Source organism: Liolophura sinensis, chromosome 12 (genome assembly GCF_032854445.1).
Source record: "Liolophura sinensis isolate JHLJ2023 chromosome 12, CUHK_Ljap_v2, whole genome shotgun sequence".
NCBI classification, from domain to species: Eukaryota; Metazoa; Mollusca; class Polyplacophora; order Chitonida; family Chitonidae; genus Liolophura; species Liolophura sinensis.
This window is the reverse complement of record NC_088306.1, coordinates 3,644,354-3,661,677: the sequence shown is the minus strand read 5'-3', so window position 1 is coordinate 3,661,677 and position 17,324 is coordinate 3,644,354. Positions and strand designations below refer to the sequence as shown.

At 41.7% G+C, this 17,324-nt stretch overlaps 1 protein-coding gene across 1 annotated transcript; it reads right to left on the bottom strand.

The window, feature by feature from the left end:
* Positions 1-1,099: 1,099 nt before the first annotated feature.
* On the bottom strand, positions 1,100-16,932 carry LOC135479620 (thymus-specific serine protease-like). The gene is made up of 10 exons (XM_064759510.1): positions 16,765-16,932; positions 14,214-14,395; positions 12,793-12,932; positions 11,534-11,629; positions 10,105-10,243; positions 8,998-9,112; positions 7,723-7,930; positions 3,931-4,024; positions 2,628-2,830; positions 1,100-1,367 (listed from the first exon to the last, which is right to left on the bottom strand). The coding sequence occupies exons 1-10, from the start codon at positions 16,885-16,887 to the stop codon at positions 1,255-1,257; spliced, it is 1,413 nt and encodes a 470-aa protein (XP_064615580.1). The 5' UTR covers positions 16,888-16,932; the 3' UTR covers positions 1,100-1,254.
* Between the last annotated feature and the right edge of the window lie 392 nt (positions 16,933-17,324).

The window sequence follows — 17,324 nt, the reverse complement described above, 5'->3', positions numbered from 1 at the left end:
CTGGCAAACTGGTGAAGGCTTGTATGCCCATGCCTTTAAGTTAGCTGAAAGACATGCCTATTTTCGAAGGAAATGAGTCTGTTTATACGAATGTAGTGCTACAATTTCCGTTGTCATTGCTTACGTACTCATAATTAATTTATTGTAGAAATATTACACCTGGATTGTTCCTACAAATATATGGGGCTTGTAACCATGTAATTAGAACAGGTTGTAAGACAAATTCTCAGAAATCTCATAATTTCTCAGCTGCACGCAGTGCAAGTCTCGATGCTATATGTATATTTTTGAATGATATATCAGCTCTACACGTTTTCACGCATTTTTCACATGTGCTATTGATAATTCATTGTTGTTAATATGCCAAGCTCTTGCATCTGTTAACTGGTATATTATAATAGTGCTAGCAGTGCTAAATAGTGCTAAATGTTGTTAGTTTTAGTTGTTTGTTTTTTCTTATTTATGTGACATATATAAACCTCACTCTATAGTGTGACCGAGAGCGGTGTTTGCTCAGTTCTGGTTTCCGTCGTTTTCACCACCCGAAAACTTACATAGTTAAACCATGCACTACCCAGGCTCTGTCGATAAACACCAAGCAAATAAAAAAATATGTAAGTAAATAAAACCTTAATCAGCAAAACTGTAAACGTACGAAGCAGTTTTATATTGTTTTCTCTCAGAAATAAATTTAACGTATTAACTCGGCAATTAACACGTTAACTGAACAAAGCCATTTCTGACTTTAGTAAAAATTTGAAATACGATCTCAAAGCTTATTTTGGGGTTTTAGAAATTAAAATTTTGTACCCCTCATCATTGTTACCTTAAGACTAATGTGTCCAAAGTTCGACTTGAAGTACCAAAAACTATGCGTCGTACAGAGTCTTTGAATTTTGACTCAAGTCATAAAGGGCTTTGTGGTATCGCCCAATGGGTCCTGTCGACACTGATGTAAAGTACACATAACTTTACGTGCGCTTTGTGAAACAGGCCCCAGGAGCTATATATATATATATATATATATATATATATATATATATATATATATATATATAGGCCTAATTACGAAATTGCTAACATCTTTTTTGTATGCTTGGGTTTATTTGGCCAAGACTGACATGCTGACATGTAGCGTGAAGGGTGCTGTCAGGTCAAGGTCGGGAATTTCAAAGAGAAATGATTGCATCTATCCCAGGGCTGACCCGCGGTGTCCACACGCCAAGGTCCAGGCCAGGAGATCAAACGAAAAGGTCAAGGTCGGGAGATCCAGCCCGCTAGAATGGCGTCTATCTCCAACCTGGCCTGTACTAGCTCCACGGTATCCATGGGATAATCGGGATACATATCCGCACAGTGGGCTGCACCTACAGAGAATACACAGAACACAGTTAGGTATCCATGGGATAATCGGGATACATATCCGCACAGTGGGCTGCACCTACAGAGATTACACAGAACACAGTTAGCTGTACAGTATTTTTGTGTTCATTCGCTTAATTTGTACACGAAATCGAGTTTATTTCACTCCGGTTATCTGGGCGTCCGTCCGTCCGTTTAATATGTAGGTCCCTACGCACTGCTCTGATTTTTGCCGGAAAATGTAAATTCGGTTTATGCTAATTTGCTGGTTTTTGACTTAAACAAAATCATGTTTGCTTCTGTCTGTAATCAACTCCTGTTACAGTCATCAACGGAAAGTTATGTATATGATGGACGTTGTATAGCATATATTTTCGGGGGGGGGGGGGGGGCGCCGTGGGTTTGCGCGCTAGCTCAGCGTAATGACCCAGAAGCCTCTCACCAATGCGGTCTCTGTGAGTTCAAGTCCAACTCATGCTGGTTTCCTCTCCGGCTGTCAGTGTGAAGGTCCTGCAGCAACCTGCGGGTGGTGGTGGGTTTCCTCAGGGCTCTGCCCGGTTTCCTCCCACCATAATGCTGGCCACCGTCGTATAAGTGAAATATTCTTGAGTACGGCGTAAAACACCAATCGAATAAATAAATCAATCAATATATTTTCAGCATGTGAATAATACTTTGATTTTTGTTTCTAATTATCCAGCCGTCATCTCCTCGCATTTGATCTGGCCATTGTTTTTTGTTGTTGTTTTTTTTTTTTTTTCAATACTAAGATAAGGGATAACAGAATACCGACCAACATAGCTTTTTATGCTTGCGTACTTTGCTTATTAGCATACGGAATGGGTAGTGGAGATAGGATTTCATAGGCTAAAGCCTATGCAGCGTTGGTCAAGCATGTAACGAAACCCCGAGCACTCACTCACTCAAGCATGTAACGAAACCCCAAGTACTCACTCACTCAAGCATGTAACGAAACCCCAATCACTCACTCACTCAAGCATGTAATGTAAATGCACAGTGCTTAACCTGTGCTTGTCCTGAACGTTGGTATTTTATCCACAATCTAATAAGCGATGGGGTGTTTTTCTCATGCTTTATATACTTTCTTAGCTCTTTGGTGGTTTATGTTGAACATTGTTTCGGAAATTGATCTTGCGATTATTGACCCGGAACGTCACTCTGTTTTGGTTGACGGCTGGAAGGACGAATGTATGTTTCGAAGCCTAGATTGAGTACCGTTGTTATTGGCATGATTGTATGCGTACCATAGATATTTATTGCTGTGACGTCATTGGGCAAGTTTTTGGTGATGCCCAGGCTAACCCAGGGGTCGTTCTGTCCAGTGACGAAGATGGCGTGTGAGATGTTGGGGGAGTAGCCACCATACTTCTGCTGGAGCTCGTAGATACCCTCATCTAGGTCATAGTCCTCTGTGTTGAAAACGTCTTTACACATCTGCAAGAAGTAGCTAAAGGACAGGTTCCTGATGTAAGTTTGAAGGTCATTTCATTTTGAAGGTTCTGACGGAAAAGACGTAGACTACGGCTTAGAGAGAAAACCAGAGCTGTGACGACAGTGTGATAGCTGGCAAATGGTCACACTGGTAAGATATGGCCACTTGTCAAATTACCTCAGTTAGGCTTTTATTATAAATAATCATGTAAATGCTTAAAAGAGTAGCAACGTATATGTCCCCTAACACCATGGTTTAATCAGACCAAGATAATAAAAAAAAAACACGCAGTGATAATAGTTGCAAGTAATTGGACGTCACTGGTGTAGAATTCCACAAAAAACATTGAATGTACAATCACATTAAAATACTCCATAGTACCTTTTGTACGAATTAAAAATCTCTATATACATCTGTGGAACCTAACTAAAGGAAATTTTGCTGAGGTTAGTTTGAAGGTCATTCGCTTTTTCAGGCTACATTGCATGGGGTACCATTTCCCGCACAATCGCGATTTGCGATCAAAACGGATTGATCACTGTTCTCATCCTGTACATGAATATTACTTTACTAGTTTGCCCACAAATCGTCGTCGCAAAGACAGGAATGAAACATAAAAGACAAGCAGCTTTGGCGCGAATATATTACTTTACAGGCGGGAAAGGCTCCCCGTTATAGACGTGTACGCATGGAATTATATCAGTACCCGCTCCTTCAAATGTATCTATATATGTACCGGTATCTGACCCAAACAGATTGTATGCGCTTCAGTGATTCATTCAGGGAGTGGTGTTGAACCGTATTCTTGAGAAAACTCTGACAGTTGAATCCGTTCCACCACAACGATGTTTTAGACGTTGGCGTTCGTATGATTATACGAACGATTGGTATAAACGTACTGCGTACTTACAGAGAAAAAAAGAAAAACACATCGAATCACTGATCTTTGTATAACATAAAACATCTTTGAAAACAATATTTGTAAAGTATTTGGCAGATAATAGAGGCTTTAAGCGAGATATCGTCGGAATAGTAAAGACAAAATGTCAAACTATAATACAAGTTGTAGGCTAAAGTCCATTCCCATGGAGCCTTATTCCTGTTTAGAAACTTACCTGTCCGGGAAATTGCTGCCGAAGGGCTGGTTGTTCGACTCCGAGGTCTGGAAAAATCCGAACTGTGTACAGGACTGATACAGCCACTGTCGTTCTGTTCAGAACACAAAGGTATATGTTTACGATTGTTTGATTATTACGCTTGTCTCATCATAACTTCGTTCTCAATATGACGCTGAGAGGGATAAAACCGTGAAGAACCCGTATATTGTATGAAGGAAACGACAACATGGAGTTTTCCCGACACAAAGCCGCACGCAGGAAATAACGCCATTTTCCCGACTTTTAACTTTATATCCGGCTGCGGTCAGTTTGATTTATTTAATTTTTTATTTATTTATTTGATTGGTGTTTTACGCCGTACTCAAGAATACTTCACTTATACAACGGCGGCCAGCATTATGGTAGGATGAAACCGGGAAGAGCACCGGGGGAAACCCACGACCATCCGCAGGTTGCTGGATGGTCTTCCCACTTACGGTCGGAGAGGAAACCAGCATGAGCCAGGGAGGCCCCTTGTTTAATTTAAGGGTGGTTGAAACAATTGTGGTCAGTTTAATTTAAGGGGGGAGGAAACGATTGCGTTCAGTTTAATTTACGGGCGGAGGAAACGACTGTGGTCAGTGTAATTTAAGGGCGGAGGAAACCCGAATACCTGGGATAAACTACCGACTGTTGGCAAATTACTCACGGGATCATAATTTTGTTTGTGAATTTGCATATCTGCCTTAGCCACTTAAAACTCGATCAGAATATTTTGACCATTTTACCAACGTTGAAGTTTTTATTGCAGAGATTACAAACGTCACCAGGTTTTCGTTCAGTTCTGAAAATAGAACTTTGTTGTAGATGTCCGATGCTAAATTTTGTGTCCAGTAAGCTACGATAATTTTAACAATTCTAAGTTAAAAAGTTTAAAAGGAGTAAAGATGAATGAATGAATGAGTGTCAAAATGAAAATAATATGCAAGACATATATACAGCATAGTAAAACCAGAGCAGTGATTATGAGCTCATCTATCACACTTCCGTGCCCACGTTTGCTCATTATGACTTTATCTCAATCCCGGTGTCCATCAGCTCATTTGTCACAATTCTGCGTTTACGTTTGCTCACCGTGACTTTATACCCCAATCCCGGTGTCCATCAGATCATTTGTCACAATTCCGCGTTTACGTTTTCTCACCGTAACTTTATAGGGGCCTACCCCAATCCCGGTGTCCATCAGATCATTTGTTACAATTCTGCGTTCACGCCTGCTCACCCTGACTTTATATCTCAATCCCGGTATACATCAGCGCATTTGTCACAATTCTGCGTTTACGATTACTCACTATGCTTTTATTTTAATCCTGGGGTCTCTCAGCTCATTTGGCACAATTCGGCGCTAACGTTTGCTTACCATGACTTTATCTCAATATTTGTGCTCATCTGTCACATTTCAATATCCATCAGGGATCCGGCCGTGGCAGAGTGGTTAAGATGCTTGCCTTTCATTGGCTAGGTCACGTGAGATGTGGTGCAATACCACTCTGGGTCAGGAAATTGTCTTCTGTTCCCCTGCTTCCCTTCTTCTCACGGGCTGGTGGTATTCAATGTTTGGCAGTGCCCTCTTGTTTTTCCTTTTTTTCTCACGGGCTGGCGGTACTCAATGTTTGGCAGTGCGCTCTTGTTTTTCCCTTGTTTTCACGGGCTGGTGGTATTCAATGTTTTGGCAGTGCCCTCTTGTTTTTCCCTTGTTTTCACGGACTGGCGGTATTCAATGTTTGGCAGTGCCCTCTTGTTTTTTCCCTTGTTCTCATGGGCTGGTTTTATTCAGTGTTTGGCAGTGCCCTCTTGTTTGGTCTTGTTCTCTCGGGCTGGTGGTATTCAATGTTTGACAGTGCGCTCTTGTTTTCGCTTGTTCTCATGGGCTGGTGGTATAACATGTTTGGCAGCGCCCTCTTGTTTTTCCCTTGTTCTTACTGGCTGGTTTTATTCAGTGTTTGACAGTGCCCTCTTGTTTGGTATTGTTCTCTCGGGCTGGTGGTATTCAATGTTTGACAGTGCGCTCTTGTTTTCGCTTGTTCTCATGGGCTGGTGGTATTACATGTTTGGCAGCGCCCTCTTGTTTTTCCCTTGTTCTTACTGGCTGGTTTTATTCAGTGTTTGACAGTGCCCTCTTGTTTGGTATTGTTCTCTCGGGCTGGTGGTATTCAATGTTTGACAGTGCGCTCTTGTTTTCCCTTGTTCTCATGGGCTGGTGGTATTACATGTTTGGCAGCGCCCTCTTGTTTTTCCCTTGTTCTTACTGGCTGGTTTTATTCAGTGTTTGACAGTGCCCTCTTGTTTGGTCTTGTTCTCTCGGGCTGGTGGTATTCAATGTTTGACAGTGCGCTCTTGTTTTCGCTTGTTCTCATGGGCTGGTGGTATTACATGTTTGGCAGAGCCCTTTTGTTTTTCGCTTGTTCTCATGGGCTGGATGTATTACATGTTTGGCAGAGCCCTTTTGTTTTCCCCTTATTCTCATGGGCTGGAGGTATTACATGTTTGGCAGCGCCCTTTTGTTTTCCCCTTATTCTCATGGGCTGGAGGTATTACATGTTTGGCAGAGCCCTTTTGTTTTTCCCTTGTTCTCATGGGCTGGAGGTATTACATGTTTGGCAGCGCCCTTTTGTTTTTCGCTTGTTCTCATGGGCTGGAGGTATTACATGTTTGGCAGCGCCCTTTTGTTTTTCCCTTGTTCTCATGGGCTGGAGGTATTACATGTTTGGCAGCGCCCTCTTGTTTAGTATTGCATGAAGTTCGCTGTTAACGACTTGTTTTTCTTTCAATATGCCGTATGTGGCACGTGAGAGTGAGGGTTCGCCAGTAACTTGGCAAAGTCACTTGTTAACTCCAAGTATGAGTTTGATTGTTCAACAACAATCAAATAAACAGATAAATAAATAAATGAACAAATACAAATGGTTATTAAATAGGTATAAACGTGGTCCAATGAAATCAGTCGTGACCGTCTTGTACTTGAAATGATATTAGATCCCGGAGAGCCGTATTGTTTCATATTATACGACAATAAAGGGAGGTAACTTTATAGGCTAAAAGAATTGGGCAGGAGGTGCTGTTGAGTTTATCGTTTGTTCCCCGCGTTTCTGTAAACAATGCATAGAAAATGTGCACGCGTGAGTAAATTTCTTTATTTGTTGATTTCCAGATAATTTTCTACGGTTATTCTTTGATATATCGATTGAGGAGGTGTCATGGGCTCAGTCTACATATACTAAGGGGTCCTGGCTGGCAGAGGTTTGAATGGCTTCTTAATTCCGTAACCTTTGACCAACGAGGTCGAAAGATCGAATCCCACCATGGCTGGTTCAGCATGGGCTCAGTCTACATATACTAAGGGGTCCTTGCTGGCAGATGTTCGAATGGCTTCTCAATTCCGTAACCTTTGACCAACGAGGTCGCAGATCGAATCCAACCATGGCTGGTTCAGCTGCGGATTTATATGTACGAAGACTGGCCAGGTACCTGACACGGTACAATGATTTAACTTGGGCTCTGTTAATTTATTCCCAGTCCTGAACTTGACTCCCCTCCTATAACTGAGAGGTCCACCAGCAACCTGCGGATGGTCGTGGGTTTCTCCAGGGCTCTGGCCGGTTTCCTTTCACTATAATGCTGGCCGCCGTCGTATAAGTGAAATATTCTTGAGTACGGCGTAAAACACCAATCAAATAAATAAATAAATCCTATAACTGAGAATGGCGTGAAACATAAATCAATAAATAAATAATAAAGAAATATACCTACCTCCCTTTGCCACGTCACTATCCCAGTCCGTGTCCTTGAGATTTTCTCGGACTCGGCTGTACCTGTGCTCCAAACAAGTCTTCCCAGAATTCCCTAGTCTCGCGGACAGGAAGCGTGAGTAGCGGTAAATCGGATCACCGGCGTACGGGTCGTCACTAGACATATCTGTACAAAACTCCTTGATGCCGTAATTCCACCCTTTAATCCCCTGTGGAAAAAAGTCGATAAAAACGCTGACAGTTGGAGCAACTGGGCTCAAGATGATTATTTCGATAGAAGTTATTGATTTAAGGATTGACTGTAATATATTTTATTTATTTGTCTGATTGGAGTTTTAGGCCATACTCAAGAATATCTGACTTATACGACGGCGGCCACCATTATGGTTTGGTGGGAAACCGAGCAGAGCCCGGGGAGAACCCAGGACCACCCACAGGTTGTGATATTGGGGGTTTATGAACAAACAACTGCTTTCTGTAGTTAGTTCCGGGGGGGGAAGGGGGGGGGGGGGGGTCCTGAGCATTTATTTAACTGAGGTAAATTGACAAGTGGACCTATCATCAGCATTTGACTACTACCATACTGTCGTCACTACTCTGATATTATACCCCCTATGCGATAAGGCTTTTATATTGACAAAGTTTTGTTATTTTTTTTTGTCTACTGACGCCTTGGTTTTTCCACTCATTCAAGGCTGAACATTCTCATGTCAAGTTTATTTTGTTATGAAACCAACAACAAAAGCACCAGCAATAGGTATGGTGTTTGATATAACAATAAGAAAGGCTTTGAACATAAACCAGTTAAGCTTTTGATACTATCGTTTGAAATCTGGAATGATCATACTGCGCAATCGGCCATTGGGGAGGTTTGGGGTGCTTGGAACTGCGCAAAGGAGTCCCTAAAACTTTGTTTAACTAGGTCCCCGGGAACAGCGCAACTGAGCTGTACAAAGTGCGTGATATAGGGCTACGTTTACACAAGCTATCTTGTCCATCAAATGACGCTGAAGGAACTAAGTTTACCTTTTAAATGAAATAGCCCATGGAATAATACCTGAAAAATTCTGGACTAAAACTTCACAAGTTTTGAAATAATCCTGTTGAATACATTTAAAACAAAGATTGACAACGCTTGAAATAATTTTCCCATTGAAAAAAAATGACCATGTTTTATTTTAAAATTTGTAAACTTTTGTTTCAGACATCGTTTTTCTGTCAAAACTGGCACTTATTTCAACTTGTTTTTTGTATACGTTCTTGACCTTTGACTTACCTCAAACTGGCGCGCGCCGTTGTTGAACTGCACGACTTCCCCGACGTACGAGGCCATGGTGGAGAACACATTAGCAATGTCCTGCTTATTCACAGTTGTCATCGGTTCGCATAACCTCAGAAAAAACAAAACAAAAACAGATTCACATCTTGCCTCATCGAATTCACTTCCTATGGGATATTCTTATACGAAGTCTGGAGTCATTTTAGTAATCTTTTATTTACTGAAAGCGTTCAACCTTTGCAATTGAACTTCTGCATCTATAAGTTGTATTTTTCCCTCTTTTCACTTCTAACTATGGAAGTTGGATGAGGCCATCTCGTCTGGCGGGTCGCAGCCGACGGTACTAGGGCGGCGTAAATCGCGCGAATGTTACCACCCTCGCGCCATGAGGGGACGCCATGAGCGTGACATGAGGGGACGAGGATGGTACTGGTTCGCGCGCGAACGGTGACTCTCCTCGTTCCCTTGCCTCGCAATCCGCGGGACGATATATACTCATCCGGTTTCCATATCTAAAGACTGTCGGGTATACATACGGACAGTGTATTGAAAATATAGTAGCCGCATAAAAGAAATTGTACTATCTTTCCTATTCTGTAACACGTGACAATAACAATGCAACCAGCACATTCTGGGATACTTTAACATTTTTGAGTGGAAACACCATGTAGCTTGAAACATCGTACCACTGAAAACACAGAGCAGCTGGAAACACCAAGCTGCTTAAAGCACCATGTAGCTGGAAACATTGTTTAGTTGGAAACACCATGTTATAATGGCCACCACTGGAAGCATCGTCTTACAGGAAACACGTTGTTACTGGTAAAACCATGCAGCTGGAAACATTATGCTACTGGAGACACCATGCTGTCCACAACACCATTATGCCGAAAATATGCTGCTGGGAAATCACGCTGCTGGAAAATCACGCAGCTGGAAAATCACGCCGCTGGAAAGCATAGGTATAATCACACAAGTGTGCAATGCGGCATCGCAGTGAAAAATATACGAACTCTAAAATTGGGAAATTTCCATGTAGAAATCACAGTGATTTTTAACGGGCTGATTCTCGATATTTTACTCTTTGTGGTACTGTAGACATACGTGATTATATATTGTAGCTGTTCTCTGCCGCTGTCTGTCGTGGTGTAGTTCAGGATCGTCATAGTGGCGTTTATCAGCGTGTTGTAACAGTCAGCACCTCCGTGAAGTAGCAGGCTGAGAGCCGCCGTCACGTAGTAGTCTGTGAGGCAAACAGAAGCAAACACGATTGAGAAGTTTGTGAGGTGACAGGAAATAAACTGGATTTAGCGGTCTGTGAGGCGACAAGAAACAAAGTGGATTTAGTTGTAATCTGTGAAGCATTCGGAAACAACCTGAGGTCAGGCGTCTGTAGGGCGACAAGAGACAAAATGGATATAGGCGTCTGAGAGGCAACAAGAGACAAAATGGATTGGGAAGTCTGTGAGGCAACAAGAAACAAACTGAGTTTAGAAATCTGAGAGGCAAGAAGAAACAAACTGGATTTAGTAGTGTGTGAGACAACAAGAAACAAACTGAGTTTAGAAGTCTGGGAGGCAAGAAGAAACAAACTGGATTTAGTAGTGTGTGAGACAACAGGAAACAAACTGAGTTTAGAAGTTTGAGAGGCAAGAAGAAACAAACTGGATTTAGTAGTTTGTGAGACAACAAGAAACAAACTGAGTTTAGAAGTTTGAGAGGCAAGAAGAAACAAACTGGATTTAGGAGTCTGTGAGTCAAACGAAAACAAAATGGATTAGAAAGTCTCTGAGACAACAAGAAACGAACTGAGTTTAGAAATTTGAGCGGCAAAAAGAAACAAACTGAGTTTAGAAATCTGTGAGGCAAAAAGAAACAAACTGAGTTTAGAAATCTGCGAGGCAACAAGAAACAAAGTGGTTAGTACTGTGTAATACAACAAGGAACAAAATAAATTAAAATGTCTGAGATGCAACAAGAAACAAAATGGATTTAGAAGTCTGTGATGCAAACTGGATTTAGTAGTCGGCGAATCAACAAGAGACAAACTGGGGTTAGACGTCTGCTGGGGGATCAACAAGAGACAAAAGAGACAAAATGGATATAGACGCCTTTGAGGCCTTTGAAGAAACAAATGGGGTTAAGAAGTCTGAGATGCAACAAGAAACAAAATGGATTTAGATGTCATGAAACAAAATGGATTTAGATGTCTGTGATGCAACATGAAACAAAATGGATTTAGATGTTTGTGAAGCAACCAGGAACCAACCGGACTTAGTAGTCTGAGAGGTAATATGAAACAACTGAAATTAGTACATGCATTCTGTGAAGCAACAAGAAACAATCAGGATTTATTGGTCTGTATAAGCAAATTTGGTTTTAAAAAAGCGTTTTCTTCACAGACAATCGTGGAACCTTGAACTGGAGGGGACGAATTTAAACAATTAATAAAGAAAGTATAAGATGGAGGTATGGAAATGCTTCAAGAGATTCTTCTATGACTTGGTTCTCAGAAATTTCAGATGTACCATACCTTTAAAGTCTTTTGTCGGGAAGACTGGAGCAGATGAGGCCACTGCGGCGTTCACAAGATCCGGGTACTTCAGCCGAAACCATGCGGCCAAGGTGCCTGTGGATGCAGAAGGTAATCAACACACAGAAGTACCGATATATTTATGGCAGGAATCATGCGCAATCAGACTTCCGGTTGTCTTATAGTAATATACGCTGTACGCAAAACAACGCTTCATCTGTTTCTCTGAATTCGTTTCCGATTATTCTCCATGCTGTTTACAAAGCGGTGTATACTGTTTGTGGATTTGGCGTTCAACGTCTTAGTCAAGAATGTATCACTTTTACGATCGTGTTCAGGGTTTTTGGTGGAGAAAACCGGGGTACCCGACATAACTCAACAATCGCCCTTCGCCAGGTATATACCTGACAAACCTCCCGACATAAAGCTGTGGCCAAAACAACGAGAGCTGGTTTCCGGATGGAGAAAATCTCATAGGGCAGAACATGGAACCTTTCCAGCCTAATCGACATTTTAGGAGTCTCGCAATTTCACGCAGATTAAGGCGAGACAAGGTGTGGGGAACTTTCAAACTACTCAAAACATGACTTTACGCCATAATAGCCGCTGGCGCTTTTAACTGGCAGACCGGATTATGCATAATGTATTTTCTATCTAGTAACTGTCGTAAAATCACGTACGTTAGCCGCGTCGTTTTTGAGACATCTCACCTTATCTCGACCAAACCATCGGGAAGTCAAGAGACACCTGAAATGCCTATTCAGCGTATTTTGTCCGAATTATGTATAACGCATTGTCATATCCTGTCTTTACGTTTTGGCGGGGGTGGGGTGTGAGAGGGGCCTCTGTGGCAGAGGGGTTAGCGCACCATGACTCAGGAGCCTCTCACCAATGCTCTTGCTGTGTGTTCAAGTCCAACTCATCCTGGGTTTCCCCCGGGCTCTGGCCGGTTTCCTCCTACCATAATGCTGGCGCAGTTGTATAGGTGAAATATTGTTGAGTATGGTGTATAACACGAATCAAATAAATAAATCAATTTACGATTTGTGTGCAAACTCGTACCCTTGTATCAATATATACGTGAACTCTGGCCAGTACAGCTTGGACCCGAGTCGCCATTAAACGTGTGATTTATTGTCCTCCTGCATGGTTGTAACTAATTAATATACATATAACACCAATACATCGTCCAGTGAGGCATTATTTTACCCAGGCATTGGTCTTCGTTTTGAAAACAGCAAAACCAGCGCAGCTATTACCTGCGTATGATCCGCCGAAAACAATCCACGTGGTATCGTTAGCCAGTGAGAGGCTGGTTGAGATGTATCGTTGGAAATTTGCCACGTCCTCTAGCGCCTGCTCCACGGTAAGGTACTGGAGGTTTGATACGCTGATATCCCTGATGAAGAAAAGATGGGTTTACGGATTAGTAGAGAAGTGCATGAGCAGATCAGTACAGTTTCGTACCTGTTGGGACCTGGGGAGAAATTGGGAGGGAGGGGGTGGGGGGCGGTTAATTGGGCTTAAGCACACAGGCAGGTAAGGTTCCTCTTCAGAAGTTTGTATCTATTGTGCTGGTTTCATTGCAGTAGTAGCCGGCGTCAAATTGTGCCAAGCCTGCACGTGGCAAGTGTGGCTTTGCTAGCTTTGCCCATAAGCAAAGAGTGAATCCATGTTTAAGTGCCAAGCTTGATGGTTTTATTGCATTAACGGTCTTTCATTCGTCAGGTGCTAGACATCTTTTTCCTCCTCGGGTTGATGAATGGTTAGGCTATGTGATAGATGAGAAGAAAATAAACATGCTCCGAGTGCCAAAATTTGGTAATTCTTTGATGGAAATTGTCTGTTTTCAGCAAATTCAGGCTGTGTAAAACTAAATAACACAATCACATAGTTAATAGTGACGTGGAATTGTATATGCATTTCAGTTTTAACAATATTTGGACATGCCTTGAGGCTGGTTAGGTCCAAGATTGAGTGGTTTTACTCATGTGTCTCTGAGTGTGTGGGGAACTTGAATGAGTGGCCGTCGCTTTGACCATTTTAGGGAAAACAGTAGTCTGCACCCACTTGAGTAGTTGACGAATCAAAAGACTGGTCGACGGATCAACTGACCAGTAGACGGATCAAATGACCAGTAGACGGATCAAATGACCAGTTGACGGATCAAATGACCAGTTGACGGATCAAATGACCAGTTGACGGATCAAATGACCAGTAGACGGATCAAATGACCAGTAGACGGATCAAATGACCAGTAGACGGATCGAATGACCAGTTGACGGATCGAATGACCAGTTGAAGGATCAATAGATAAGTTACAGCACAAATGTCCATTACTATCACACCTAATTCTCTCTATCTATCGAACAGGAATTTAATATCTGACCCGTTTTTTTTCGGGCACAAGCACTCACTGTATGGGTAAGGACATGAAGATCTTATTCAGCCCTGAACATAAAGGTGTTGAGAAAGTTGTGTGACGTCATTGACAATATACGGTCAACAAAGTCCATTTCAGAATCTAAACAACTGAGTGCATTTAATTAAGTGAGAACAAAATCTGGGAAAAAAAAGCTATAAAAGACACAATTTTTGTACTGGTGGTTACTTTATTTTTTCTTTCCCTTTAAGGATATTAAACCCAGACACCTACAGATCAAAAATGTCGGAAACTCACGATGTTGGTCTGCTCTGGCCGTAATACCTGTGCTCCAGGTAAATAAGCATGGCTTTATGTTGCAGAGCTTGCCGCACCCACTGCCCATTTTGAAGCCACGCGGGGTTCGCTTCCCTTTCCCCTCCCAGCATAAGGAAGATCGGTCCACCTTTTGTGTAATGTTCTTCACTGATAAAGTAACGCTGGAAAATAACCATTAGGTTGATCGGATAACTGTCTCATTGATTGATTGATAGATTCATTGATTGATATATTGATTGACTGGTTCGCTAGTTAGATGACTGACTGGTTGTGTGGTTGGTTGCTTGGTTACGGCTATTGCGTTATAGCTGAGACCATAGTGATAATACCACTTAAACGTACTTATTTGATTGGTATTTTACGCCGTACTCCAGAATATTTCACTTAAACAACGGTGGCCAGCATTATGGTGGGAGGAAACCGAGCAGAGCCCGGGGCAAACTCACGACCATCCGCAGGTTGCTGTCAGACCTTCCCACGTACGGTCGGGGAGGAAGACAGCATCAGCTGGACTTGAACTCACAGCGACCGCATAGTGATACTTCCTGGTTTATTGCGCCGCTCTGGCGTGCTATAGTGTATTTCTTTTAGAGAGCCGCCTTTTCAGCTGTCTGTGAAATCAGTCATAGTTGGTATCTAAATTGCCTTTAGTAATTGACACGTAACAACCCAAGCTCTACACATGGATATATTGAAAGTCCATATTCTTGCAAAGAAAATCAAATTCGAACACTTTTTCTAATTCATAATGTTAAACTGCATAAGCTCAGTTTCGACGCCAAGAACGCATTGTCTCGGGTGACGTCATAATTATTTAAAAAAAAACAAAAAAAAAAAAACAGTTGCATGCTGGGGAATGGGCGTGAAGAGTAATTTGTTTTACAATAGGTGCGCAAACATGCGGTTAGAACAAACTCCACGTAGTAACACAGCCTACACTGCACGCTCACGGCATAGACTAAATTGCTTCTTATAACAAAATTTCCTAACATCCAGCTTTAAAACAATAATGCCGTGAGATTATATATTACAATAGATAAAATAAGATTCATTTATTTAAGATTATATTATACTCAAATGTGTGAACAATTTCAAATATGACAGTGTAAGAAACAGGGTTTACAGTAAAATCGATAGAAATTTAGGTGACAGGCTGGTGCCGGCCTCCATCAAAACATGTTGAACTCCACCCAATATCCAGCATGCCAGTGGTTTTTGAATAATTATGACGTCACCCAAAGCAATGCGTTCTTGCCGTCGAAATCAAGCTTATGGACATTAACATCATGAATTATAAAAAGCTTCCTTTTCCTTACAATAATGTAAACGTAAAACATATCAATGTGTAGATCTTCTGTTGTTACGTATCACTGACTAAAGGCAATTTTCGTAGCGAATATGACTGATTTTACAGACAGCTGAATATAGAAAACTCTCTAAAAGAAATATACTATAACCACCTCGGATACCACTTAAAAGATCAGACAACAAGTAATATAAACTGACTTACACATGAAGCGGTAACAGATCTAAACGGCTGTGCCCAGCTAGTGTTTTTTGGGCAGCTCATTAAATAGAACTTTATTCCCCCTGTGCCCGGTTTCCTCCCATCATAATGCTCTCCGCCGTCGCATAAGTGAAATATTCTTAAGTACGGCGTGAAACACCAAATAAATAAATAAATAAATAAATAGACCTTTAATCTGGAATTCTTACCAGGCCATGGGATGTGCCATGTTAAAACAGCCTTAAACACGATTTCGCCTCACTCGTACTCCACGCATGTATGGTTAGAAGGCAAACCAGGGTTCAGGTGACGTAAGCGCTCTCGGGTTTATGGAAATAACTCACGTCTCATTGATCAAAATTGGAAACACTGCTGCGCTGTCGGGTTTCTCAGTGCGTGCGAGTTTGCTTGCTTTGAAAAGCGATATCTCGGTTATGCAACATCATAAAATTAAATGTGGGATACTTAATCGATGCATATATACATTTAGTCTAGTGTTATATTTTCCTTTAACGAAGTAAAACCCAAAGCATATATATTTTCTTTTCTATTTTTGACGATTTAATTCATGTACGAGTAAGTGACAAATGAACTGTGAAAGTGCAGCTGGAATTAAGTATTAAGGAGTGAAAACTACCGCTGTAATCAGTTCAGTAAAACTGAATCCCAAAACTGTTCGGTGTATTCTACACTGGGCATATATAGTCGTATTGAAGTGGACTGGAATGTTATCACACTAAAGCTTTATTGAGCGGAGGAAAAAGCTGGAAGTGGGAATTACCAAATGTGGAAATGGCTATAGCTCTGCTGATATAAGATATCTAAATAAGGAAGCTAACCTGGTCCCAAATTTCAAGGTCGCGAGTTCGAATCCTGTTTCCGCGGGATTTGCTGCGACTTTTTGTGTCCAGGGATTTAGGCCTTTTTTCTTCCTTCTTCCTAAAATGGGCTATACTATTTGCAGTCCTTTTTTTATAACGAAGCATAATCTAATCGCTGCCACAGCCATCCTCTAAGCCTTACCTGTTGCCACGTCCTCTTGTCAGTGTACGTCAGCTGATCGACTTTCTGAGTGACCCATCGTTCTGTCGGGGGCAGGACGCGAGCTCCGGGCATCGATCCCCTTAGGTTGACACCCTTTGGCATCCCTGACACCAAGGCATGTCGGGTCGTAAACAAGAGAAGCAAAACACACAGGTAGACAGAGGTAAACATGATGAGTAATGAGTTTAGCCTACACAGCACACAGACATACAAATACAGCGATACCGCCCCTTATGTGACCTCATTAAATTGGTGATAGGTCAATCATGGTGATATCATTCGATATAGATATATAGTTTCAACCAAACTACACGGGATTCGCCTAGCAAACTGTACGTAATATGGCTTGAATGCAACTATCCCTGGTTGTACTGTAGGTATGTTAATTATTCGAAGAGATGTTGATATAGTTTCAAACAGACTTCATGATGGCCGCTTCACAAGGTGTATATACACAATATGACTTGATTGCAAATACACCTGGTTGTATCAGTAGAGATTAGATTATACAAGAGAATTAACCGCTGGTTCAATCCCGA

Bases quoted from the DNA above. Each gene is read 5' to 3' on its own strand.
- LOC135479620 (XM_064759510.1), bottom strand. From the start codon at position 16,887: ATGCCAAAGGGTGTCAACCTAAGGGGATCGATGCCCGGAGCTCGCGTC. The intron at 14,396-16,764 runs GTAAGGCTTAGA...GTTATTTTCCAG, and splicing joins ACAAGAGGACGTGGCAACAG to CGTTACTTTATCAGTGAAGA. The intron at 4,025-7,722 runs GTAGGTATATTT...TGTTCTGAACAG, and splicing joins TAGTGACGTGGCAAAGGGAG to AACGACAGTGGCTGTATCAG.